Source organism: Aethina tumida, chromosome 3 (assembly GCF_024364675.1).
Source record: "Aethina tumida isolate Nest 87 chromosome 3, icAetTumi1.1, whole genome shotgun sequence".
NCBI classification, from domain to species: domain Eukaryota; kingdom Metazoa; phylum Arthropoda; class Insecta; order Coleoptera; family Nitidulidae; genus Aethina; species Aethina tumida.
Window position 1 is genome coordinate 13611147 of NC_065437.1, and position 27691 is coordinate 13638837.

At 31.4% G+C, this 27691-nt stretch overlaps 6 protein-coding genes across 12 annotated transcripts in view; 1 reads left to right on the top strand and 5 right to left on the bottom strand.

Annotated features, from left to right (window-relative positions):
- LOC109603588 (protein draper) overlaps positions 1-3251 on the top strand; it is a 28425-nt gene extending 25174 nt beyond the window's left edge. For 5 of the 6 annotated variants that reach the window (XM_020020074.2, XM_049965708.1, XM_049965706.1 and 2 more), the window contains 6 exons: positions 82-288; positions 341-673; positions 1064-1387; positions 1445-1630; positions 1684-1824; positions 2304-3251. In XM_020020074.2, coding sequence (XP_019875633.2) covers positions 82-288; positions 341-673; positions 1064-1387; positions 1445-1630; positions 1684-1824; positions 2304-2434 — 1322 coding nt within the window. In that variant the 3' untranslated portion in view covers positions 2435-3251. Of the gene's footprint in view, positions 1-81; positions 289-340; positions 674-1063; positions 1388-1444; positions 1631-1683; positions 1825-1891; positions 1916-2303 lie in introns of all 6 variants that reach the window. The other variant, XM_049965707.1, reaches the window with a different exon arrangement.
- Positions 3252-3821: 570 nt separating this feature from the next.
- Positions 3822-9836, bottom strand: LOC109603589 (dynamin-like). The gene is made up of 12 exons (XM_020020075.2): positions 9516-9836; positions 8505-8581; positions 8148-8297; positions 6177-6380; positions 5715-6117; positions 5453-5660; positions 5255-5392; positions 5046-5203; positions 4494-4902; positions 4236-4442; positions 4022-4184; positions 3822-3964 (listed from the first exon to the last, which is right to left on the bottom strand). The coding sequence occupies exons 1-12, from the start codon at positions 9677-9679 to the stop codon at positions 3915-3917; spliced, it is 2331 nt and encodes a 776-aa protein (XP_019875634.2). The 5' UTR covers positions 9680-9836; the 3' UTR covers positions 3822-3914.
- A 291-nt stretch (positions 9837-10127) lies between these two features.
- LOC109603582 (1-acyl-sn-glycerol-3-phosphate acyltransferase beta) lies at positions 10128-13818 on the bottom strand. Its single transcript, XM_020020067.2, has 5 exons — positions 13626-13818; positions 11298-11475; positions 10828-10961; positions 10595-10776; positions 10128-10540 (listed from the first exon to the last, which is right to left on the bottom strand). The coding sequence occupies exons 1-5, from the start codon at positions 13801-13803 to the stop codon at positions 10238-10240; spliced, it is 975 nt and encodes a 324-aa protein (XP_019875626.2). The 5' UTR covers positions 13804-13818; the 3' UTR covers positions 10128-10237.
- Positions 13819-14108: 290 nt separating this feature from the next.
- Positions 14109-17827, bottom strand: LOC109603578 (gastrula zinc finger protein XlCGF57.1). Its single transcript, XM_020020064.2, has 2 exons — positions 17353-17827; positions 14109-15824 (listed from the first exon to the last, which is right to left on the bottom strand). The coding sequence occupies exons 1-2, from the start codon at positions 17497-17499 to the stop codon at positions 14313-14315; spliced, it is 1659 nt and encodes a 552-aa protein (XP_019875623.1). The 5' UTR covers positions 17500-17827; the 3' UTR covers positions 14109-14312.
- Positions 17828-20630: 2803 nt separating this feature from the next.
- LOC109603583 (protein obstructor-E) lies at positions 20631-23306 on the bottom strand. Its single transcript, XM_020020068.2, has 4 exons — positions 23123-23306; positions 21469-21601; positions 21274-21410; positions 20631-21214 (listed from the first exon to the last, which is right to left on the bottom strand). The coding sequence occupies exons 1-4, from the start codon at positions 23172-23174 to the stop codon at positions 20745-20747; spliced, it is 792 nt and encodes a 263-aa protein (XP_019875627.2). The 5' UTR covers positions 23175-23306; the 3' UTR covers positions 20631-20744.
- Positions 23307-23591: 285 nt separating this feature from the next.
- Positions 23592-27691, bottom strand: part of LOC109604398 (beta-1,4-glucuronyltransferase 1) — a 33040-nt gene continuing 28940 nt past the window's right edge. For both annotated transcript variants that reach the window (XM_049964523.1, XM_049964524.1), the window contains exons 4-6: positions 25678-25986; positions 25355-25621; positions 23592-24813 (exon numbers count right to left, since the gene is read on the bottom strand). In XM_049964523.1, coding sequence (XP_049820480.1) covers positions 24616-24813; positions 25355-25621; positions 25678-25986 — 774 coding nt within the window. In that variant the 3' untranslated portion in view covers positions 23592-24615. The remainder of the gene's footprint in view (positions 24814-25354; positions 25622-25677; positions 25987-27691) is intronic.

Genomic DNA, 27691 nt, shown 5'->3' on the forward strand with positions numbered 1-27691 from the left:
TCTTGACGATTAACGTGTATAAAAATTATAAATAGTAACTAATTAAATGTAGATACTACATAAGAGTTATTTGGTGAACAGGCGTAAGATGCGAATCAAATTGTCCGACCGGCAAGTACGGAGCATCGTGTGAAAACGACTGCAACTGCAAGAACAATAGCTCTTGCGATCCGGAGTCCGGATCATGTTACTGTGCCAGAGGCTGGAAGGGACCCGACTGCGACCAACCATGCGACAACGGTTATTACGGCATCGGATGCCGCCAGAAATGTCCGGACATCCTACAAGGTAAGCAACCCACAAAACCTTGGATTTAATGACGAATCTCGTTCCCCATCAGGAAACAAAACCTGCGATCACATCACGGGCGAGTACATTTGTCCGGCCGGTTACATGGGCCTGACCTGCGACCATCCGTGCCCGTTCGAGACCTACGGCAAGAACTGCGGCTTCAACTGCTCGTGCAAGAACGGCGGCGAGTGTCACCACGTCACCGGAGAATGTCAGTGTTTGCCCGGGTGGATGGGCAAGAACTGTTCGACGCCGTGCCCGCCTGGCACCTTCGGCATCAACTGTGCCCAACATTGCAAATGCTTGAACGGGGGCGAGTGCAGAAGGAACGACGGTGTGTGTCGGTGCCGACCCGGTTACACAGGGTCTCACTGCAGTGAAAGTAAGTCGTCACCTCATTTTTGAATCGCACTTAAAATGTAATTGTGTCGCCTTGTTTGTTAAATGGTTTAAATCTCATTTCAGTGGTGCTTATAAATATTACTTCTTATGAGGTTTTGGGAGGTAGTGGTAAAATATAAGACATAAATTAAAAAACAGTAAAGAATATCATATATTAATAGCACACTATAACAACAAAACTTTATAATTTTAACAAGCCTGTTAAATAAACAAGCATGATTTAAAAATGTTACCTAAATTGAAAATGAAACATTTAAATTACTTAACAATACCATTAAATCAATAACTTTAAAACCACACAAAACTGTATATACCAATATTAACTAAAATTAAATTTAAATCATAAAAATAAAACAAAAATCCCTTTTAGTTTGCCCTGAAGGCTACTATGGTGATCACTGCATGGAGCCATGCGAATGCAAGAACGACAATTTCATCTGCCATCCTGCTGAGGGTTGTATCTGCAGGCACGGATTCACCGGCGAAAATTGTTCTGAATCGAATATTCTGAGCCGCATTAAAGAGAATGATGAGGGTGGCAACTATGGAGTTGTTGTGGCGGGATTGATGGTCTCCATCGTTTTGCTCTCAGTAATTATACTCTTAGTATTTTATTATAGAAGAAGGGTGGCAAATTTAAAAACTGAAATTGCTCATGTGCAATACATAGCTGATCCAAGAGGATTTTCTCCAGGTAATAATATTTGTATGACTTGTTAATTACGTTAATAATATTGTGTTAATGTCACAGATCGCAATCATTTCGACAATCCCGTTTATTCATATCAAGCACCTGGACGAAAAGACAATGAACAACTTCTGAACAACACAAACACAATCAGAAACAACCTGCAAAAGACTAACAACATGAACGCAGAGCGAGCCCGATTAGGTATAGGAGGATGTTGTTCCACTGATGACGACGAATTTTCAAAGGGTAATTATCTCCTTTTCATCCAATTTTCATGATTCGTTAACGTTATTCTTCAGGAGCTTATGGTGGATGCAGCGACGAACTTCGTAGTTTAAAGAACAAAGAGGCAGACTTAACAAATCCGAACATATATCACAGCATAGATAAGCTGGATCACGTGTACGACGAAATAAAACATAAGGACACAAAAGATATTGGTAAGTAATATTCCTCTATATAACGTAATTCCTGAACAGGCCATTAAATACGTACGTTTTTATGTAGGAATTTCCAAATGGAAATAATCATGTAAGTTTACTGTAGCTTTATTTGTCACGAAATTACAATTATATTTATCGTCACGAATTGCATGCCCGCTTTTTAATTTATTTGGGGAGTACAGGAACGATTTACGCTGAAATTAATATAGACACGTGGCTATGGTTCGAAATCGTCACTGTACATAAGAAAATAAAAACACAAATACTTTAATAAATTAAACAGAATATCCAAAGATATATTACACAAACATATATAAATATAACTTAGAAAATTGTTTGTGGAGTTTCTATGATTAATATTAAATTAACATTCGTTTTTTTATTAGAATAGATTTTCATTTTACAACTACTTTGCTTTGGGTTTTCTAAAAAGTTTATAATAAAAATGAAGGACTAATTTATTTTATTTTGTTTAGATTTGGAATATGACCACCTGGATTACACCAGACCTACCAGCACATTAAAGCCCCACTATCAACACATGCCTAGTCCCTTTGGATCGCGAGATTTAACAAAAGATGATAAATCTGAGACTGAAGAAGTTTAAAAAGTTAGATATTTTGTAAGATCATGTTCATCTTTATTTTTAAAGATTTACAATTTATATTTTTATACTCGTTCCTTAAGAAGGTTGACATATCTTTTTTCTTATGCAGTTTTATATTCAAAATTATACACTGTAAATCAAACTTTTGATCTCCCTTTATACAATGAACATGTGTAGGCTCAAGTCACTCATATTTCTCCCGAAAATTTTACAACAAGATTTTACATTATTTATTTATACAAAATTATATTTTAATATAACTAATACGAAGTGTCCAGAAATCGCCCGACTTGAAAATTGATTTTGAAATGATTCTTTACTAAAATATCAATTTTCAAATCTGTGCTTAATTTACGATGCTTGTATAGAAAACTTTTATTGTATATATTAAATGTTTTTATGTATTTACTATAATTTTAAGACACTTAATTATTTAATGTGTATCAGAGCAATAATTTCATTAGCATATCATGATATTCTACATTAATTAAGGCAAACTAATATTAAGTTTCTTCTATTGAGGTGTTCCCTTTAAACAGATGTAAGTGAAAGAATTTATGTTCTTATGAATATTATTGTTTGAGTATTTAATGCTCTTTTATAATTAGAATGAATAAACAATACTTCCCCCCTATATTGAGGCAGATCTTCCTATATGTAAGAACTATATTAAAATATGGTGTTTTAACGTAGTCCGAATTAAATTTAAAGGGTTACAGTAAAAGATATTCATTTATTGTGTATATATAATTTATATTTCTGTGATAAGATTGTGTGTGTTTAAGAAAACAATAAAATTTTTATTAGTATCGTCCAATTGGCTTTTATTTGACTTAATTATTAATAAATTTATTAAAACTTTAAGTAGAATAAAGAATTCGACAAATCAGTAGTTTATTATAATACTTGACATAGTTATGAAATTATTTAAACAACTACATATATAAACAATGTTTATAATTACAAAGTAATGTTTGGAATTTTTCGAATATACACTCAATTTTACATGAATGTTTAAGTAACAAATATTTGAATAAAATTTTCATTGTGTTGTCTTAATTAGCAGTGTTTATTTAACTACAACATGTGAAATAGTTTCAGGACTTAATTCATTAAATCAAAAATCTCTACGTACACGTACTGTCAGTGACAGATATGCAATTACACTTCATGCTCACAATTGTTTGTAGTGCTCAGTGGCACTCTCTCTCTCTTAATGAATAATTTCCTCACGTATAACCACTTCAACTACGTCTACCCCACTTCTTTATTGTTACGCAAAGCAATGCACTGCAAGCGATCATAGCCTTTAAGGTGTGAACAACGATGATCTTGATTGCCGACTTAATACCACTAGTTTATTTTTATGGAAATGAGTAACGGAACATATTATACAATTTTTAAATATATTTAATTTACGTATATAAATAATTTATTACGCATAAACAATTTAATTATCAATAATGTTATATACTAGCATTTAACGTATCACAGGTGGAGGAGGAGGCCTTCTGGTTACCCTTCCAGGTCCTGAAACAATGAATAAAATTTACGTAAAACAACAGTAATAATTTTTTTTAATTTTACCTGATCCATTTACACTACGATTAATTTTTGGTTCAGGTGTATTTGGAATGGAGGCGAAAGATAAATCCCCTATCACTTTCAAGGCTTCTTTACATGTGTGATAAAGCGCCAGTTTCTCCTCGCGTTTCTTAGCTTCTTCCATGGATTCTTCCATTAAAACGTTCTAGAACACAGAATATTGTATAAAAATTAACATTGCCTTTGTTCTTAGTACCTGATCTTCCGTTGCATAAATATTTAATAAGAGTTCAGAGTACATAAAATTGGACAAATCGTTAATTATAGTATGTACAATAATTTTAGGTACCATATCTCTTGTCGTTTGCGTCACAATTTTAATGTAACATTCAACTAAATTTCGTATCGTTTCAACTTGTCTTTTTAATGTTGGATCATTCAATACACTATTCTCAGCAACAGCCTGCAATCAATAACATAATTATCAATTTTTTGATAAGTTGATTTAACTTACAGTGGCTGTTTCTTCCTCAACCACATGTTTCTCTGGATAAACTCCAGCCCTAAGAAAAGACGCCTTCCAGGAATCACTTTCGTCCCTGCTCTCACAGCCCAACTCCAATTGTCTGTATTCCTTGTAAATGTTGGTATTTGTCGGTTTAAAAAGTGCGAAACAGTCCCGCTTTGACATGAAACCATGATTATCAATGTCTCTTAATCGCAGTCCTTCAAGCGGCAAGATAAATTGGAGTTCTCGTTCGTCCTCGTCTTTATACCACGATAAACTACTTGAAGAGAGAACGAACCAAAAAGTGCGGGAACCTTTTATGAAACTAAGGTTTTGGAGCACCATGAAACCCTTCCTTATCACCTGGTTGACTAGAGCAGCTTTCGAAGGGTTCGAAGTGTTGTCTGATTGTTGGCTATGAAAAAAAATATAAGTTCAATATATTTGACAATTTAAACAGCTTGTTTTTTGTATATCACTTTATGAGGGTCACATTTAAATAGATAAGAAAGTTTAGACAACAATAAAAATCTAAAAATAAACATAGGAAACAGCGACCTTGAATATCGAGCAATATCCTCGTGATTTGTATTGATGTATGCTAACTGACATCCAATGAAAGCTTCTAGTTTATCCTTGCAAAAAGACTCTCTTCTTCGAATGTGATTTATCAAGACTCTTTCTGCAACTTCTCTCAGTCTTGGATAATGTGACATCTAAAAAATGATACTGTTAAAATCGAGTCGTTTACAAAAATAAATGTTTACTTTTTCTGTACAACAGTGGATAATTTTAACTAACTCTTGTATAACTAAATCAACACATAGTAAACAAGGTTCCTTCAAACGTACGATTTGCTTCTTTACTATGGCTTCAAAAGCCATGTCGGGGGTAAATAGACCAATCTAAAATGTATGGATATGGATATATAATTATAGTGAATAAAACACATGAAATAAACTTACCCTAATAGCATGAATGTTAAAAATGGCAAATGCAATTTGTTCCCGCAAATCCTTCTCGTCAAACTCACTCTTAACAATTTCATAAGGAAACCTTTCGTGAAACAAAGAATGAATTCTTGCTCCACCAGTTAAATCTGATGTAGAAACTTCACCAGATTTCACCCCCATTACTTGATTTTCGAAACTGACACAAAACTGTTGGATCATTCTAAAAGTTATACGGTTATATTTAAGTGTTTTTAATAAATACTGTTTTATTTACTGTAGCATAGCTTTGGTTTTGACGGTTGGATCGTCGGGTCTGAAATGCTTGAACTGCTCCACATCCTTTTCCAAAGCGAACAACTGTTTTTGTAAGTCCTCTCGCAAGCTGGGCAAAAAATTTTTGATGTGATTTGTTAGCTGTTCGTTAAGTACTTGTTGCAAATATTTAGTGCCCGATCTGCTGGCCAAGTGTCTGTAAGCTGGATGACTTAAAAAGTATTTTTGCTCCGCCAATTGGGCTTCATTAATGTCTTTTCTCTTGTCGATGTCTCTTTGCGATCTGTTCACAATTCCTATGTACCCTCTTCTAAGCGGGAACACTTTATTTTCGAGAATTTCCCTCGCGTCCGTTCCCTCATCCATCAAATCCAACTTTGTGAGGACACCGAGTGTCCTGAAACCTAAATTAAAACACCACCTTGAGTCGAAAAGTAACAACGACATATCGGAATGTATTTACCGTGCGGATCGACCTCTTTGGCTAATTTAAGGGCGTCGGAATTGGCGAGATCGTTGTTTGCGGGCGTTACTGCCAAGATTAGACACGATTCTTTTCGTATGAACTGAAGTATCATTTCTCTTATTTGTTTTTCGATATCGGGCGGTTGATCTCCTATGGGAACCTTCGTCAAGCCAGGCAAATCGATCAATGTCAAATTCAGAACTACACAAAAAGGAAAAAATAAAATTTGCACTTGTCCCTGTTCGTTGTATTTAAATATAAAACATCGGAGTCAATGAGCCCCTAATTGACTCCAATGTTTAGAAAAAAATTATAAACAATAAGTACTTCATTACACATATTAATGTGAAAATATTGTTTCTTCAGACTTTGAATATTGATATTTTACATTTGAAAACTTAAATATTTAACTATTTGTGTATTATTATTGATAAATACGGAACGGTAATGTTTCCCTCACACGACATGATTCCTTGGACTTGAATTTATACATACACTATCTCTCATATGTAGAGCAACTTTAGAAATTTTCATTTGTCTTGATAAAAGTGTTTAAACATTCATATTATTGAATATAATATTGTACAATCTAATGTTTATTAGTGGGTTTACTTAGGTATTTATTAATATTTGAAAAATATTCAAGGGCCAAATGTAGAGCAACTTTAAGATAAAACAACCTTACGTACATTTAGCCTTCTTTTATTTAGTATCTAGTAGCATATACATTTTTTTAATAACTTCTAAACACCTTTTCTTCATTAATTTTAGTAGCTTTTCAATATAATCGTTCAAAATTTCTTCCTACCTCTTTTGGTAACTACTTCCAGTGTATTCCTTCTGTTAAAATTGGAAATCGTCCTTGAAATGATCGATTTGTTTAAATTTAAATCTACTGCAATTTTACTCTGTTTTTCACCATTTCGGAACATTTCTACAAATTGTTGTTTAATTTGTATTGTTAAATGGACACTTCTAGACATGTTTAGCTTTAAGGAACGATGTCGGACACAGAAGTAAATAATAAAATCAATTGTATTGAATATAGGGTTTGGTTGCTTTACTTATGAACCCTGTCCGAAATAAAATGTTGTATAAAAACTACGTAAATAAAGATATCCGTATAAAAATACGGATATCTTTATACGAAATGTTTAGACACGTATTAATTATAAAATTAATTTAAATTAAAAAGAATTATTCTTTTAATAAAATGATTTTGTTTTTTAATTTGTTGCTCTACATATGAGCGATAGTGTATATAAGTTGTATATATAGACTATTTTATTCCAAATTAACATATAATTATATACATATGTGGGCGTTTTTGGGCCTTAAACCAAACCTACAGTATAATTTTTAGGTATGAAAATTGAAAAAATAATACTAGCAAATTTTTTAAAGAAAATCTAACGACACAACTGGATTAAGCACCTACTAAAATGGGTATATAGCAAATTTAAAAAAGATGTGCATATTCCTAATTCTTTGGAAAAATTTAAATTATATATTATTTTTATGAATTTACTTTTTTAATCAATATGTGAGTTTTAAAAGTATGAATACTTACTCTACTTAGAGTGTAATTAGTATAATATTGAAAAATGAGATTTGTGCTATTTTTTTTCAGTTTTTTTCGTAGACTACTTAATTAAAAAAAAAAATATTTCGCAAAAAGATTTCGATTTACATTTTTTTACAGATAAATATGTATAATTTTTGTATGAATAATTAGCTAGTATATTTTCAATTTTCTAGATTTCTCAGTAGATTTTGGTTTTGAGTCATAACGTGACATTTTGTCTATAGAACATATTTTTATGCTTCACAATTGAAAGACAAAAGTATGTTAAAATCAAATAAAAAATACAAATTTTATGAGGGAATCCCTCTTTCAAATGAGGCATGCTGTATAACCATAAGACCCTTTCCCACGTAATAAATAGATATATGTTTTCTAAAAATTACCATTTGGAGAATAAATTTTCAGATTGATCGGTAAATTGGAAATGCCCTTGTTATGACCAGTCACACGATCAGTCTCATTTTCGATTTCTTTGCGCACCTCAAGAAAATCCACAAACTTTTTACCCTTGCAGTGAGTAAATTCGGCATATTCTGTAAAATAAAACGCGTAATTTAGTTTTTTTCAATGACTGTTTATATTATACTAATTAGAAAATAACTCGCAACTGTTTACTGTGTAATAAAATGTTTGCCACGGGTACTGGCCATTAAGACGTTCAATTACATAAGTTAGCAGGTTAAATTCCAATGTATTTAAATACAATTGATCAATTTGCTGCAGTTGGATATTTTACGTACCTGCTTTGGGGTTGTTGATTAATTGTAAAATTAATGGTCTACGTGTAACAATGCCAGATCCTCTAGGAAGGAAATCCCTGGAAAATTATTATTCCAGTTTAATTTTAATTATTTAAAGTTATCTGTTAAGATGATAATTGGTCTTTTTCTAACCACACAAGGTTTTGTACACGTATTTTAATTTACAAGCGAGGAAAATGACGTAATCTCAGATAAACACACTAAATTAGAATTACATTCTTCATGTCTAAAAGAACCAGTTTGTTTAATGCACATACATGACAATTTATTGAGTTTAGCAAAGTTACTTGCAATTAGTATAAGCACCTGTTTATAGAAATGCTTAATTTTAAATAAAAAGTGCAAAAATAGAAGTGAGATAACATGACAAAAATATTTCATTTTATTGGAAAATATATTTCATGAAACAATAATGTATTATTGTTTATAATATTCGTTATAATTATTATACGTTACATATTCATTTATTACGTATGCTTTTTTGTCTTGGTACATAAATATGTTATTAAAGTCACGTGCATGAAATAAGAGTCTTACTTAATTTTAATTTACATCGTTAACAAAATGTAATTTATTAGAATTATCTCTTAATTAGCTGCAGGTTTTGATGTATACAAGTTATATTTTATTTGACCTATTTTTTATTAAAATTTTATTTAACTACTTATTAATCTTAAAGTATTAACATGTATTTAAAATTACAAACAATGGAGATTAGTACATTAAAGTATTGTATAACTAGGAAGGATACTCCTGCAATTTGTATGAGCAATTATTAAACTTTCTATTATTGTTATGACTAACGTAATTACAAAGATAATGATTCAATATTTAAAATTATTTTACTGATATAATTTTAATAATTAATTATAATATTACGAATATGATCTATCAATTTTGGATAAAATCAATAGTAAACAAGTGGTTACGTTCAAAGTTCCAGTATTGTCAGCACTGCAGATAAAAAACAAATCAAATAATATGGCTCACCTTCCCACGAAATTCTCCAAAACCGAACTTTTCCCTGCTGATTGTCCGCCTACCACGGCAATTTGAGGCAAATCCAAAGACCTGTGGTACCCCAATTGAGACAAAGTATCGTGTAGCTTGTTCACAATCGGAATCAACTGTTCCATACCCGTATTACGGACCATTTTGCACTTACACTCACTTTCAGACTAATCTAATCCTTTCACCATCCGTACATAAAGTGAGTCACTTTGTACAAACGGTACCGCGATTAAACCACAACAAAACGTATATACGAGATGTTTGATGAGAGGTACGAACTAACAATGGATAAAAATAAACAACGTGTCCGCAGTTTATTATCCGTTAGTTTGGTTGCATATATGGACGGAGTGAAATTGTTTATGTTTAATTTGGTGGGGCCGGATCAGAGATCCGCACGTGTGGGCACGAATGTCCAATATTAATTTTAATTCTTATAATTCTACTGTTAAAATTAATCGTTTCAACGGTCTGTAAAATTGTTTGTATGTGGGAATGGTTGAAAGTAATTGTGCATTGTACTTTTAATGCTTTGTGTTAAATATTTCACCACATAAATGTTGCCGTAGCATTGGATTAGAAACGTCTTGGTGTTCTAGTAACTTTTTATTAAAAATATCCTTACAATTTGTCCTACATAAAAATAAAATAAATACATAAATTATCAGTCACAGTCTTAACTCTTGGAGTCAATCCTTTACTTAGTTTGTTTTAACTTCACTGTCGGATATAAGATCAACGTTCTCTGACATAACTTTGTACGTCTCGTCAATTAATCGAGGAATGTCTTCTTTGGTGCAACCCTTGGTGCAAATAGCCGGAAGGATCTTGATTTTGATGTGGCCACTTTCGAATTTGTGTTTACCCAGGAAGGAGTACCTGCTCACTGCAACCGGTTGAATTGGACATTCGGCATCCACCGCCAAATGGAATGCGCCTTTCTTGAACGGCAACAGCTTTTTGCCCAGACTTCTGGTGCCTTCGGGGAACATCAAAATCCTCGACTACAAAAAGAAAGTGTTAAATACACACTCTGGAATCATATTATTATTATTTACCTGTCGTTTACGGATGGCAATTTCAGATTTGCTAACTTGCGCCTTCGAGCCTTTCGAATCGGAACGGTTGATGAATATGGTGCCCCAAAGCCAAGCAGCAAGTCCGAATGGTTGCAGATAAAATATTTCTTTTTTGGAGATCACTGCGCAGTTTTCCATAATCGGCCATAGATATGCCAAAACTAAAAATTAATTGTAAAAAATGTTGGAAGTTGTAAACTTGTTAAACTTACTGATCAAGTCCAAAATGCTTTGATGATTCATCAGGACCACGCAACCGGTGTTTTTAACTATGTTTTCGTGCCCTTCCACGGTATATTTCAGGCCAATTATTTTGGCTGCAAGTCGACATGTTGCCGCAGGTAATCTGCAAAATTTCAATAAAGACAAATTATTCAGAACTGGACGTGATTTTGAGAAGACTTTGCGTAGTTTAGAAGGAACTCATGCCAACGAATTGTTTAATTTCTAAAAATAAACTTATAAGTAGTCCATGCATTAATTAGATTAAATAATAAAGTAATTACTACGCATTGTATTTGTTGAGGTCGATCAATTTTCCAAAAAAAAATGTTATCTTGTAATATGTAAACATTTATGTTTTTTGACCTCAACACTATTTTGTAGCGATGCAAATGACAACTGTCGTGCACATTATTTATATTGTTAACAAATTGAATAATTGTAAATAAAAAATACTCACAAAGCATTTTTTGGGTCACGAGGTTTGTTTAACATTAAGGGTATTGGTCCGGCCGCCCCAATCATACTTGCCAAACAGAAAAATATAAATTTCAAATAGTATCTAACCACCGAACTGACTTTCCATAAGATTGTGAACAATGCAAGCAACACCATTGTGTAAAGAAATAAACCCATCTCTGTAACAGAAATGAGCAACAAATTATTTATCTGTAAGGAATTATTTATAAATAAACTGATTATTAAAAATACTATTTGAAGACGTATATTTAAATGAACTTGAAGTAGTTTTATCAGTTTAAAAAAGAACAAATTAAAATTAAACATTAAGAAATTGTTGCTTTATTGATAATTTCGCAATGTTTCTTAAATGTTTAATACAATTTCTTACAATTGACATTATATTTTTATGTTTAATGAATATATTGGATGATACCTAAAAATAACTATTACATAATTAAGTTGAAACACCTACAGTTATTTTATTTAACCGTTTAATTTTCAAAGGAATTAACTCGTACATAATTGGCAAAAAACAAAAACTCTCTTAAGCATACTTTCTAAAAAAATATATAATATTTATATTATATATTTTAGTGTAGTATGTATGAAAATAATGTTATTAATAATGTTTATCATCAAAGTGCGAAACAGAAATATTTAGTTATGTTATCTTCAGGTTTTATCTTCATTTAATTACCATTTAGTTTACATGCTATAATTTTACGACTAAAATTCCAATAAACGTTAATTAACTTTATTATATTTGTTACCCCAAAAATTCTGTCACATGAAACTAATTATTTAAAAATGTACGATAACAAATGTTATGTATTTTATTTAATTAAACTGACTTAACCACGCATTAAAAGAAATTGTAAACAAATGAAAATATAGTGACGCTTTAGTCCTTAACACAAATAATAATTATAATTGAAAATTGTTTGATAAAATAATAAATTGAAATAAACAATTATTCAATTTAATTTATGTTATACCTGTTAAAAATGGACTTGGAACTATGGTATCATTCATTCAAAGTCCAAAAATCTGAGATTAAACATTAGATACCCGAGAAAAAGTCACCAAGATTATAATATTAAAAGTCGTTCACTTATTTTGATAACCAAAAAACAATTTTAAATTATAAAAAATAAACAATTCTAATATCACATATTCCAATCACAATTATATTTTTTAGCATGTATGAAATGACCTATGTTTATTTAATTTTTCTTTATACTTTTAATAATAATATCATAAAAATTAAGGTATGACCTGAAATATTAAAGAAAAGTCTCAATGAACATGGGTCCACATTATTTTTCCATAAAACTCTGTAAAAAGTACTGACCATTTATTAATTCTTTTTTATTTTAATGTTACACGTACACTTAAATAAATATAAACTTTAAAGAGTCCAACAGAAGATTAAATTAATTTATGTAGTAAACACATACGAAATACTTTCGGGTTAATAGACCTGGTCACACACACACTAATTATCACTCTACTGTCCTAATAATTATTTCTGTTTAAATACAATGGCCTATCTATTATGTGAACTTTGACACCTATATAAGTCCGAATTTCAACTAGTTATTTTATCATTTTTATCTTCAGAGTTTTAATGAAAAATTATTAAATAATTACTTAAAGAATTTGTTGGACATTTTAAGGTAATAATAAACAAAATGTTGGTTGCATTTCAACCCATTGTTGTAATAGTGACAAATCATTCTAAACGTAATTGAAGGCATTGTAGATCGTTTACCGTGAACAAATATCAAATAAATTACAGGAATAAAACCTCGCAAATTAGAGAATTATTACTTCCGTTGTCGTACATAGGTACCTCTATAATCTGTTCAGTTATCTAAAAATAATATTTATATTAAATTTGCATGTGTGTGTTGGTGTTTCAGATAACAATTTAATCATTTCTGAGGAAGAAATTTAGCAAATCGAATTAACAAGGTCACTTAGAAAACTTTTTATATAATTTGGAAACATTGTGAAATTAAGTATTTGCGTGTGACAAACTCTTTCAATTACGGATTGTCGTACATTATAACAAGAAAATGTCGCGATTAAGTACATGCAAATATTATCAACATTAAAGGTAGTTTTTTAATAGATATATTTTTTTATAAGTGATAAAGAGAAATATTTAAAACTTAATATTCTAACAATTAGATGTGTGTAATACTTGATCTGATTAATTATTTCAAATGAAAAGCTTGAAATGAGCTTTAAACTTGCGACATAAAGTAAAGTAAATTCACTAATAATATCTTAAATGAGTCTCTAGTAATATTTATACACTTACCTGAATAATATATATCGATTAAACCAATAGAAAACGGAAAGTTTAACGATGAAGCAAAGTTGGTTGGCTGGTCGGATCGTTCGTCCGCTAAAACCCAGCCATGTAAGTTGACTGATGTTAGTCTGCGAATCGGGCTTGAATCATCAAGATCACGGTTGAACCTATTGGTCGTCGACATTCGTTACGTAAAATAATAACCGCGATTCGTTAGTGGCGTGTTCCCGTCCGCGACTGTAAAATCAGTGCTATGATATCGATAACCTTCCCAAATGTTTCCATAATATTCTTGCACAATTTCTGCACATTATTTATTTTATTAATAACAATGAACTTAATATTTCTGTTTCGGCTGTTATGTCTGTATGTCTCATTTTTAATTTAATTTAAAGTGACCCATTAAAATTGGGTACTTTGTTTAATTTTGTGAAAGTACATTGGGAATATTTTGAGGTTTAAAACAATGAAATAAAACAATAAACAAAATAAAAGGTCCTGAACACATTTCAGATTTATTTTTATACAAAATTCCAAAAAAAACATACAGGTATCTATTAAAACTAGACAATAAATATGCATGTACAAAAAATATTTAATTTTACAGAACAACATCTTATTTTTAAATACTCTATACAATAAACAATAACCAAGAGTGGTTAAACAATTGTGCAAACGGCATCAGAACAGCAATCACATGTCATCTTCATCTTTAATATGGGTCTTCATGTGGGCAATCAAAGCGTCTTTGCGAGTGAATAAGGCCCCGCACGTGTCACAATTGTGTTCCCTGTTTATGTCGTGGATTCGCGCATGTCTGACCAACTTATCCTTCCTGCCGAAACTCTTGTTGCACTTGTCGCATTTGAACGGTTTCATGCCCGTGTGAGTGGTCATGTGTCTGTCCAGCTCCCTCTTCCTGATGAAACTCTTGTTACATGTGTTGCAAGCGAACGGTCTGTTTCCGGTGTGGGAGGCTTGGTGGTAGAGTAGGTTGTGCGACGTGAGGAATTTCTTGTTGCAGGTGGTGCAGGCGAAATTTTTCGACAGGGGACTGTTGGACGGGCCGTCTAAATTGTCGCCGGTTACGTGTTCAGGCACATGTGGAAAATCGGATTCCTCAATACTGTCGTTCATGTGATCCGGAACCGGAGGATAATCGACGTCATTGTCGACCGGTTCACTGTCATCGTTTTGTTCCCTTTGTGGTGTGTCGTTGAAGTTGTTGTGGTTGAACGGATCCAGTTGTATCACCATGTTTTCAGAATTGTCACCTTCTGGTTGTTCTTCAATGGGTTCGTTAATGTCAGTCTTCGGGACGTCGTAGTCGAATTCACCCATGCCCAAATTTTCTCGCATCTTGTTCAACTCTTGAGTCTTGTCGGAATTCTCCTGAACGAAATGCTTCTTTTCATGTCTCAACAACTTGTCCTTCCTACCAAAACTCAAACTACAATAATTACAACTGAAAGGTTTCTGACCCGAATGTATAATCGCGTGTCTGGTCAGATCTCCCTTGGAAATGAACGTCTTCGGACACTTCGGACAAACGAACGGCTTCTGTCCGGAGTGGATCCGCATGTGTTTTGATAAGTTCGTGTTCCTCGAGAACGATTTGAAGCAAATGGTGCACGTGAACGGTTTGATTCCCGTGTGAACGACAGTGTGCTTCCTCAGGTCAGACCTCCTGGCGAAAGTCCTGTGACACTGTGGACAATTGTACGGCTTGTCGTTCTGATGGACGCTCTTCAGATGCGCAGTGTATTGCAGCCGATCCGAGAAGTCCATGCTGCAATCGGTGCAACAGTAGGGCACCTTGTTGTCGTGGGCCGTCACCTCGTGCTCCTCGCACTCCGTCTTGTCGGTGAAGGCGTGATCGCAAAACTTGCACATGATGACGTTCCTGCACTCGAAGCCCTCGTTGTTCTCCACGTTCTCGTTGTCGCTCTGCCTCTCGTTCTCGGTCTCGTACTCCGAATCGTAGTCCATGGCGGTCGGATCGACGACCATCACCACGTTCTCGTCGTTGCCGTTGGCCAGCTGTTCGTAAAGCGGCAGAGCGGTACCGTTTTCCCGGCTCACGCCGTTTATCTGACGCAGGGTGGCATCAGACATTAGGCATTGCTGTCGGAACTCGAGACAGAACTCAATTTTGTAAAGGCAACGGTGGCAAATCACGTTCGGTAAACCATCTCCGTAAGACACCTAAAACATTATAAAGGATGTTAAAATTCGGTTGCTCATCTGTTGCTTTGTTTATATTTTTCATTATCAATTAGCACACGTTTATCTTTATGTGTCATCGAAATGGGAATAATCGGTTTTATCGGTGAATTATCAATGAAAAAGTTTAAACAATAAAAAAGTCATTCAATTTGATTATTGATGCACATATACACATTATCCATTAAAATAAATAATACCTATGTTATATATAAGTATAACAAGCACATTTTTTTTTATTTAAACAATGTCTCAAAGATTATCCCTTTTTTCTTTTTTTTCTATGACTATGAATAATTGATCAAATTTATTTATTTTTCAATAATTTTTTTAATTATTAAAATTGTTTCAATGTTCATTTTTTGAGTTAGAAACAAATATGAGTGTTATACTTCGAATTTTATTTTTTTTGAATCTGTACAAGAAATTTTTAATTTCTATTAGAAGGATATTCCCAAATAACTCTTCATATTTAAAAAAAAAATACCTTTATTAACATTTTCAGTAATAATTTTATGTTTTTAATTGAAAAATAAACAGAAATCAAAACTAAAAGAAAGATTAAAAAAATTCTCTTCTATCAAATATATTTCTGTTGAATATATTTTAAAAAACCACCTTTATTAACATTTGTAGTAATAATATTATAATTTAGACAAAAAAGAAAACTTTAGAAAGAATTTAAAAGTCTTTTCTATCAAAAAATTGTAAGCAAAAGACAATTTAATTTTGGAATGTCTTTAATCTAGACGTTAGATGTGGATACTTACTTCATATTTTTAGATTTTAATAAAACTATAAATAATGAATTAATAATTAATGAGGAGCAAAATCTTAATATGCATTTATTTCCTCCATAAGGATGATATTTACTTGTGGGTATGTAAAAATTTCATTAAATGATGTAAATCAATATCACCATTAGCAAAATTGATTCAATGAATATTTCATTTAAAATCAATTTTATTAAATTAAATAAAAACTTTTATTGTCTAATATTTAAAAAATGTTTTTATTTCAGATATAATTGGTTTCCAATAATAAAATAAATAATAAGTTAATGATAAACAATAACTGACACTGAGCAAAAAACTTATAACCTAAAATTCTCAAACCAATAAAATTGCCCTCAATTTAATTTTAATGTTCGTAAAGGACAATATACAATATTAAAATAATATTAAAAATATTACAAAGACAATTAGAATAGTCCCCAATTTGATAAAAGGAAGAATAAATTTGAAGGTAGCGGGAAACTTAACCTCAAAAATGTGTCAAAATCTGTCAAATAACGATCCCATTATTAGCTCAACAAAACCAATAAAAACGGTCCGATTGTTTTAAACAATGGACAAGCCCCAGCGGTCAAAACAGCACGGCCCCAATTCTCCACCCCATTGCTGGAGTTCGTGAACCGTGTTTTGTGCGTGCGTGCAATCGAAATTTGTGGGCAGTTATCGCTAGCGAAACGGGAAATGGTACCGATAACGCACATATGACGTGAACTTACTTGCAGTGCGGTGCAATCCATGATCTTCTTGTAAATGCTCCTGTCCCTTCCCTGTATGTGATTGAAAATGCCGAGCATGAACCCGTCCTTTTGCAGACAGAGCCTGCAAATCGTTGCGTAACTCCTCCAGGCCTCCGTCGCGTCCATCCCGCACTTTTTGAAGGGTGACTGGTGTCAAATCGTACGGCACACTAGAAAACCGGGCGACCGGGATGCGATGTGGACAATGTGGGGCGCCGCCTCGCCAAGTCGGACTGAGGCCGGGTGTCGGTGATTGGGTGTAGACTTGCGCGTGGCCCCCATATGCGGAGCGCCCGGCAAATGCAGCTGGCCCGTGTTCGTTTGGCGGGCCGTTCGAATTTTATACCTGGGGCCCTTCGGTTACGTCGGTCAACGACTCGGCGGCTCTGTTTGCTGCGATGCACACCAACTGTTGCGATTTTCGACAAATATCAACTCTGACGTGTTTTCGTTCGGTTTTATAAATTTACTACATACATAAACATTTTATAGATGGTTGTACTTTTTAATTAGGTGTCTTTAATGTCAATCTATGATCAAGGAAATCTATTAATAACCTAGATAACTTCAACTTTCATTGTAAAAATAATTTACAAATTCTAATAAGTTTTTGATTGTTAAAATGCGGTATTAACAATTCACATGCTGAAGTAAATTTTGGTAGTATATTTGCCAACTGATTTCAATGAAACATTTTAATAATTAATTATATTAGTATATATATAATACAAAATTATTTATAAAATTTTTTATAAAAATGACATTTTTTATAATCTAATACGTTAATCATTAAATTTTTAATACAAAAAATTCATATCAAGTTCTAGTTAAAAACTACAAATCAAAATATTTATTAAATCTATATTTGTATAAATTATTGCATAAAATTTATATTCCAAATGATTTATCACTTTAAACCTCTCGAAAATATGCTTCAACTATTTTAAAGTAAATTAAATATTCTTAAAAATTACTCACTGGTAGTTTCAAAGTTTTAGTTCAGGTTTTCTTAATAAACTGAATATCTAAAGTAGAGAATCAGTAGAAATTTCAATAAAATAATTATGTTTTGATAATAAATAATTCGACCAACAATGTGTATATTTTCTAATAGTATGATAATTTAAATATATCAATAATATAATATTAAATATATTAATAAGGCATTAAATAATCTTTTTAAATGCAAAAAAAGTTCCTAAAATTAATTTAGTTTTAAACTCATCAAACTAAGAAAAAAATAAATTAAAATTTAAAAATGTTAAGTAGGTAAATATTTTTTTCTAAAAAATTAAATACAATTTTAAGGTAAATATTGTTTTAAATATTATTTCTATAAAATCCACGTACTGTAGTTTGGAAATTATTTCAGAATGTATCTTTTTCTTTTTTATCCTAAGTTATGCAACCCAATGTGCATAATTTTTATAATAGGAGTTTTTACTACACATAACTAGTTTTTAATTAATATTTATAAGTAATATCAAGTTTATCATTATATAACATGTAACGTTAATTTACAAGTTTATTCTTTTCTTTATTGTATATTTTAATTCTATTACATATTTAATATGTAGATCAATTCTACAATTAAGGGCAGTATTTATTATATCATTAGTAAATAGTCAATGAATGTATCTATTTAAATTGCAAATACTAAAATTAGAAATTATTTGAACTCTTTATGAAATGTTAATTAACCGTTAAAAAAATATTTTTGGTGACTTAATATTATCGTTTTTAAAACATAGAGGGCGCAACTTGTATTCTGTAAACAAATATTTGGATTTATTTTTAATAGTTTTAATATTGTTTCAATAGATTATCCGTAGATGTGTATAATATGACGATTCACACATTTTTTTCTTTTACAACTACGGTTTTTAGCTAAAATAAAAAAGCTAAATATATTATTTCTAGAGTCTAATAATCGACGTAAAAATGTGCTTAAAGTAAGTTTGACAAAATAAATTTAAATAAAAATATATTGAACAACGATTAATAATACGTTATAGATAAATTGAGTTTCTGTACACCCAATCCAGAGTTTCATCTGCTCTGTCTTGTCTGGAATTACTTACAGTAGTAGTCATTGTTATAACAACTTTTTAAAATGTTAAATGTTTTAAACAACTTTTTTATTTAATAAGAACTGTTAAAATATTATTAGTTACTATTATTTTTTTATACAGTATTACATAAACTACTATATTCTTATTCTAAAATGTTACAGAAATTTTTCTAAATTGAAGTGAACATAAATATAGCAACATTAATTTTGAAAAGGATTTTTAATGATTAAATCTGTGATATTTAAACATTAATATTAACTGTATAATATTCTTTTTGTTTTATAACTTTGGCCCATCACCGTGGTATAAACTCGACCATTTTCCGATACGATAAGTTCTTTCAAGCTTCTTAAATTGTAATATTAATTTAAATTTGCAAAAATGTTCCATAGGACATCTGGAAATTAGGACGGGTGAGATAAAACATCGATGCTTTGGTGTTTTAACGAATCCGTAACAATTTTAGATTTGTGTATGGGATCATTTTCAAGTTTAAACACATTTATTAAGAACATTATATCCTCCATTAATTTATGGAAGCAAATTGTTGTTTGAATTTCCTTGTACATAAATCAGTCTAAGAGGCCCTTCGCCAAGAGAATTGAAGAATATCCATAAAAGAATTGAACTGCCACCATTTCTTATTGTGGGTATCACAAACTTGTTATGTATTATTGTCCCTGTAGGATGTTTAACATGAACTGAACCATCATTTTTTAATTAAATTTAGACTCGTTACTAAAAAGTTCTGTGATCCTAAATAAATCAAAATTCAGACTATTCCATTTTTAGCTGAAACCATGGTTTTTCTTGTAAGTCTGGTGGCAAACTAACCCGTCCACCATACACTAACCATCTTCTTATAATCTTTGAATTAATTTCAAGTCCCATTTCCACGAGGTTAGCTTTCAAAACATAGTGAGTGAGGATTAGACAATGTTAACAATTCAGGCTTCCTGATGACAGTAAACCAGCTTTCCCGCCTCAACAGCAAATATTCGTTGATAGGAAGGTCACATTCCACTCTATTTTGGCATTAAATTACAGTTTTTTACCAAAACCAAATATCAAGTTCCCTAGTGTTATCAATTTATGTTTTTAAAGAATAAAATTAGATTGACCTGTTGCGTAGTAGACAACTATAACAAACAATACAGCTCAGATTTTTTGTATATTTTAATTAATTTTCTATAATAATGGCCACTACTGAAAATAAAATAAATTGGAACGCCGTGCTCAGTATAGTATAAATAAATAAAACAGTAATTTTTTCAGTAATTTATTTTGTATGACACAATATTAAAACCTCCTATAGTTATTATTGTTAAGCTGTACTGGGGTAGTCTTAAAATTGCTGTTATAATTAGCGCCGACACAACCCGTTACATTCTCGATGCCGTCGCATTCGTTGGTCAAATCGTTGAACGCTCTTCCCTCGCCGCAGTTGTAGAGACGTGGTCTGCCTTCCACGCAAACGAAATACCTCTGGCAATCGCTCGGCGAGCGGAAGAAGCGGTATTCCTCCTGGCCGAAGAAGCTCTTCGGTGCCGGGGGACAACTGAATCCCAAGTAAGCTTCGGGATCGCAGGATTTCACCTGGTCGGGCCAGTCGCACCTGTACGTTTCCTCGTTGAAGGCGAGACCTTCGGGACAGTCGAAGATGAAGCCTCGACCGTCAACGCAGTTTTTGAACTGGCCGCAGCTGTTGGCGTCGCCCATTTTATAGTAACCGAATTGATGAGGGCATTCTTCTGTTGCCTGAGCTGGTTCTGTTATACAAGTTAATTGATCAATAACAAGGACAAGTGGTGAAAATACGAACACTTACGAGTTTGTGTTCTTCCAGAACAGTCTACGTCGATTGGGTATTGACAAGGGAAAGCTTGTGGTCCGGTAGCTGGGTTGAAGAGCAAACCATCTGGACACAGTTTCTCTTCTGGTACACCATCTTTACATTCGATGTACCTGTCAAACACAATAATTGCAATCAATGATAGTTCTATTAACAATATGGTTATTTTACCCGTCGCATGTTGATGTAGGGTAACGACCATCCTTCTCTGGACAGCTTCCAGCGAATTTGCTTACTTGTGGAGCTTCTCTCACGAAATTTGGTTGGCTTACATAATTATTACTTTGGTATCTTTGTGAAAATACTAAAATTAAATCACTTTGTCAATAATAAATTAGCATCTTTATGACAATATAATTATATTTTCTTTAATGATGAATGTTCAATGAACATAACCTTTTGCAGCTTTCACTTTCTTAGTTGGACGGTTATTTAATTTGCTTCGTGCCCGTAACATTTATTGCTATTGGAACAAGCGTCGAAGATTTTAATATTACATTAAACAAGAAACCTTGAATTCATCTTCCATATTTCTTCTAATAATTAAACTGATTAGATATAGACAGTGTCCACATAAATACGATTAGAAAGTGAGAGTATGTTAATGCAATGTGTTTAATGGACATTGAGCAACAACCAGAAGACGAATTTGTATCCTGAACAGTTGGTTCAAACAAATTTGTGGAATAACTAGCCATAATGTCAAGGTGATCAAAGAATACTTGACATGATCAGTAGATAATGGAAACTACTTCAATATACTGGATGTTAAAAAAAGGTCGACTATTTGATTTATTACTAGTTTGTCTGTTAACGTCATTAAATGTTTAAAACAAAATACCTCGACATAGTTTAAGCAACTTTGTTAGCTGGGGAAGATCCTTATTGTTTCACGATAATTGTTTTAATTCCAAACAAGTTTTTTTAACATAATTTTATTCAAGGTTTAAATTTTAATATTTTTAACTCATGTGTAGTGTGGTTTTGATACTTAAAAACAATATTTAACTTTAGAATTGATTTTTGTTTAATGGCATTCAAAAAACTTTCCCTTTAATTTAAAAAATTATGGGTACATCTTTTTATGATGCACAGAATTTTTCGTTTAATGTGAATAATTTATTTCTTTTGTTTGTGAATCACAAGGCGATTGTATTGAATTATTTAAAGCGTTTGTCAAAATAAATTACAATGCAGATACGTGATGGTTACAAAATGCCTACCATTGTATATATTTTATAAGATTTATATAAAAAGTCTGACCTCATCACCCGTATATATATAAATAAATTATATTTATTATAGTATTTTAAAAAAATAGTAGTAGTATATTAAAAAAAATTGACAAAAATTTTCAAATTAAACAATCTTCAAACCGGTTTTACTTTGCGCAATCTTTAATTTATTACATCAATATTTAGAAGTACAAATTTCTCTTCAAAAATTAAAAATATTAAAAATATACTGTCTAACGTAGCAGATTAAAAAAACTGTAATAAAATAAATGAAACATGTGTATTCTCTGAAACAACGGTTTAACAACAAACTGAGAATTTCTAACATTGGAATTCATTAACAGTAATTTCTTGTTCAAATAAACTTACTACAATACATGTCGTACCTAAGCAAACATTCATGGAATGGCACAATTTTACCATCGATTTTTTTACTACAGTGTTACGGAAGCAAAAAAATAATCAATAAAGCAACATATTGTTATATTTTTCATTAGTCTGAACACGCTTCGCGTTAATTAAAAATTTACTGGGTATTTAATTAAATATAATTAATTATATTATAAAATTGTAATTAAGGAAAAACTTACCTTGAATGACTAGAACAGCGACGACGACGGAAAATTGCAAATAATACCTCATTTCGTAGTCAGTTTTCGTTGATCTCCGGCACTAAAATGAAGACGCATCTTTACAGCAGCCATCAGAATCTACTCTCAAGGACTATTCCACCATCCAATCGAGATTCACCGTTCCGATAGTGGTTACATAATTTTTTTTCTAGAATTTAACTTTTATATTAATTGGATATTTTGACAGTTTTGTGTCTTCACATCTCTATATGTGTAACTCTAATAAATGGGCTTAGCATTTATATAGATTTTGGTTTAAGTTTGCTTTGTTATTTATTGACTCATCACTAATTTAATTTGTGTTTTACTGTTACAAATTGCACTAATGTATTTACAAATGTACCTGTCAAAGTTAACAGTTATTTTGTTACAGAATTTATTTAATTTCAATGAAAATAATACACAGGAAAAAAAAACAAAAAACAGATTAAGTACTTAGTTTTTATTTGAAACTTTAGTTTAATATAGTTGTATAAAAGTATTGTTTATATATCTTCATCACCAGATTGACTTGGTAAGGCACAATCAATGCTAATACAGCAAAAATAAAACAAAAAATACAATAAATAATACATCTTAATACTAAATATGTTCTTCTAAGTACGTTGGGATTTTACTTTTTGAAGTAAAATTGTGAGCAAACAAAAATATCTATAATTTCTGTAAATAAATAATCCAGACTTTTAAACCAGTCGTAAATATTAGGATTAAAATTGTAAATCTATCAGAAATTGATCAAAAAATAATACTAAAAAAAGGTGTTTAAAATTTAGCGTCAATTCCAGTGTACAGCCAAACGATAACAGTAAAAAACCTTTGGTGGTTGTCTAAATTTTAAACAATCTTTAAGTATAATTTGTACATGTTAGATTCTTGATAATCTCCAATAGAAAATATATGATTACACATCAATACAATAGTGTCTATATATTATGGCAAAACAAATACATCTATAGGTACTTTACTTTAGAATTACCCATAAGAATCTCTTAACACATAAGCATGACTTTACAATATAATTTAACATTATATAGGTAATAAACTTAATCACATCTTACGCTGCGGGTTCATAAATGAGCAAATCAACAAAATACATATTGTATTAATATGCAGTTGCTTTTAAATAATAAAAATATTATAATTGGTAGTCTAAAGTATATATATATACGAGTCTCAAGTCAAGTCACAGTCTAAGCAAGCGATTCAATCGTAAAATATATCGTTCATTATTTTCTAGTTGTTTGGCAAAAATTATACCTTACTGTATAAAACATTAAAGCTATGTATACAAATTCTTGAAACAACTGAACAAGTCGTGTAGTGTAATTTCGGTGGTACGGTGCTAATAAATTATTAAAATAAATCACATTCTTATTTAACAGAAAACCCTTAAAATTACTGCACAAATAGTACACTGATTTACTATAATATGGCTAAAAATTCATAATAATTTACACAGCACAGCCTTTCTTTATGCCATAGAGGACCTTTAGTTCGGGGTAGATGATCTTTTTGATCAACTGATTGGTTTTTGCGGAGAGCGTGGCGCGACGCGAATCCTTTTTATACAACTTTATTCCCGGTTTGTGGACCAGGAATGCGTTGTCCAATATCAGAAAATCATAATCCATCACGCACAGTGCGTAACCCTGAAACAAACACGTTGATTTAGAACCATTTTCTGCTGAAATTTGTCTAAAGATAAGATATCCATTACACAAACATTTAAATGGAAATGGTATTAGGAAACTTAATCTCTCTCATTGTCTTGTAATTGTTTTATATTTGTTAACATTAATATTATAGATTAATACTATACAATATGTGCTTAGTCTATGGAAACATATAATTATGAGGAATTAAATATTATGTAAACGACAAAAATTATACTGAGAAAACTTTAATTTTAAGACCATTTATTATAATCTTAAAAATGTACCAAAGCAAATGTTAAATCTCACGTAGGTGACACTTAATGTGATCGATAACTCTGTATTATTAGTAACTAATTGCATGTCATTAAAAATTAAAGGTAATTGATTACGGGACATATGCAACAAACCATGACTTATCTCACATTTTATGACAATGGACACGTAAAATAACAATAACTAATAAACTGATTATTAGTTTAAAAACAACAATTAGAAATTAATTTATTGTATATAGACTGGAAATCGTTTTTTATACCTGGGTCATTTTGTCGCTCTTGCCCTCCCAACTCAACCTCTCGTCGTAGAGAGGATCGCTGTGGGTCCCGATGAATATAGGTTCCCAATGGATGAACTTCCCGTTCCTTTTGCCCACGTGGAACACGTGCAGTCCCACCGTTTCGTCCGCGTTCTGCCACTCTTTCGCTTTCGGGATGTTGTGGCAGCTCGGGCACAGGTTCTTGTGGAACGGTATCGCAGTACCGTTCCCCAGCATCTCCTTCAGCTGCGTCTTGCTCTCGGGGATCTAAAGCACAATAGTTATAAAAAAACTAAAACAACAAAGGGATGCGAATTGTTTACCTGTTGATTGGCACTGACTTCGAACAGATGCAGCGGATAAACCTTGGGGTTCTTGCCGAGCAACGGGCCCTTGTTCTCGGCCACCATGGTTAGGAACTTAGTGATTAAATTAGGACTAGGATACAGTTCAATGTCGGACGGGAGGATGAAGTGGGTTTGGGCCATTTCCCGCGCCACGTTCCTGCCGACGTTCACCGGGTAGAGGAGATTCTTCTGCGTCTTGTACATCTGATCGGAGGAGACGTTCGCGTACGGCGGCGGTATCGAACAGTTGTACGGCTCGTTCAGTACTTTCTCATGTTTTGGTACCTTAAAATTTAACGTTTTTAGCAAAATTACACATTTGAATAGTAAATAAAGTTCAGTAATAAATATTTATTAAAAAGTAATGTTCAAATCCTACTCGAAAATTGACCAGTGAATTGAAGTGAATAATAAAAAAAATTGATCCAGGTATTGATGTGAAATTATTAGAGCAATTTAATTTGATTTAAACTACTTTTTTAATTTATTTGGAAAAAATTTCATTTCCGGTTTGGCTGAAATTGACATCAACTTTATTATTTTCAATGAAACACCCTGTTATATTTTTGGAATTTTTAGTTTTACATGTAAATGCAAATAAAATGGCTATACCTTGACCTATACTTATACCCAGTAGTTTTAGGATTATTAATTTTTTTTCAAAAATTTTAACTGATTGATGGTCTGACTAAAATGTCTATAAAATCACCAATTTTGATGCTATGAAGTTAATTTTTGGGATATACATTAACCAACGATCATCTCATAATGAGTCATTATTATTACCAAATCTTATACTTTTTGTTTTTTATTTAAAATTGTGCATCTTAAAACTTCACGAACTTTGTTATTTTCAATTGAACATCATTATTGTTTTAGCATAATTTAATGGAATATCAAAAAACCTATCAATTGGTATAAGTATTCATAACATAAAATCAGATACAAAAGAAATTCCATCTATGGCATATTATCAGTATAATTGAAAGCATTATGCTAAACATACATGATGTTCCATTGAAAATAATTTATTGATGTTTTAAGATGTACAAATTAAATGTAAATAATTGTAAAGTTTGGCAGTACTAATGACTCCTTTTATAATGATCCTTAGTTAACGTGTATGCCAAAAATTAACTTTCTAGTTTTAATATTTGATTTTATAAACATTTTAATTGAACAATTAATCTGTCAAAATTTTTGGAACATAATAATGGCATAGCCATTTTATTTTCAATTACTGATTCACCGAAAATAAAGTCGATATCACCCAAATTAAGAAACAAAACATTTAATGACAAATTTTAAGTGAATCACCCCGTATATAAAAATAGAATTGTTTAAATATAATTATAATTACATAATTGTCCTAATTACAAAAAACATGTAAATTTCTTTAATCTTGTTTAGTTATTTTCAGTGATGTGGACCCGCATGTTAAATTAAGCAACTATATTTATTTTTTTTTAGTTTTACACAATAATTACCTACTTAATTATATGACCCACATATTTATATGTATCGTTTTTCATTAGAAAGAAAATGAGACATAATTTGTTTTAAAACAGAGTATTAAAAAGTAATTGCAGATCATTAACGTCATACAATTTATAATATAACTTTTATTAAAGACTGCATAAATATTTATTTCCGTTCGTGATTGTTTCCTCTCGAAAACGCTAATATAAAATCCCACGACTACATCCCGTTCGATACATACGATATCGGTTAAAAAACTACATATAATTACTCAGTTTTTTATGTATTTTCCATTCAACATGAAAATACCGTAAAATATGTTGTTTACACAACGTTAAACATACGAGCCGGAATTTTTAACGCAAATGAATAACAGTACAAATATCCAAGTGGAATTTCCATTTCGAACTAGAATTCAGTGATTCAATTGATTTTTAAATTAATTTAATTCAAATCACAAAGGCACACGGTACAACTTGAATAATTCGAAAATCAATATTGGTCCAAAAAA

Coding starts and splice junctions, on each gene's coding strand:
- LOC109603589 (XM_020020075.2), bottom strand. CDS start 9,679: ATGGTCCGTAATACGGGTATGGAACAGTTGATTCCGATTGTGAACAAG. Junction 5,204..5,254: donor TCCACTGTTGTACAGAAAAA/GTAAACATTTAT, acceptor ATCATTTTTTAG/ATGTCACATTATCCAAGACT. Junction 4,903..5,045: donor GATATTGCTCGATATTCAAG/GTCGCTGTTTCC, acceptor TTTTTTTCATAG/CCAACAATCAGACAACACTT.
- LOC109603582 (XM_020020067.2), bottom strand. CDS start 13,803: ATGTCGACGACCAATAGGTTCAACCGTGATCTTGATGATTCAAGCCCG. Junction 11,476..13,625: donor AATCGATATATATTATTCAG/GTAAGTGTATAA, acceptor TTTCTGTTACAG/AGATGGGTTTATTTCTTTAC. Junction 10,541..10,594: donor TTGCCATCCGTAAACGACAG/GTAAATAATAAT, acceptor TTCTTTTTGTAG/TCGAGGATTTTGATGTTCCC.
- LOC109603578 (XM_020020064.2), bottom strand. CDS start 17,499: ATGGACGCGACGGAGGCCTGGAGGAGTTACGCAACGATTTGCAGGCTC. Junction 15,825..17,352: donor TGGATTGCACCGCACTGCAA/GTAAGTTCACGT, acceptor ATAATGTTTTAG/GTGTCTTACGGAGATGGTTT.
- LOC109603583 (XM_020020068.2), bottom strand. CDS start 23,174: ATGAGGTATTATTTGCAATTTTCCGTCGTCGTCGCTGTTCTAGTCATT. Junction 21,602..23,122: donor CGCTGTTCTAGTCATTCAAG/GTAAGTTTTTCC, acceptor ATTTAATTTTAG/TATTTTCACAAAGATACCAA. Junction 21,411..21,468: donor CCTACATCAACATGCGACGG/GTAAAATAACCA, acceptor TGTGTTTGACAG/GTACATCGAATGTAAAGATG.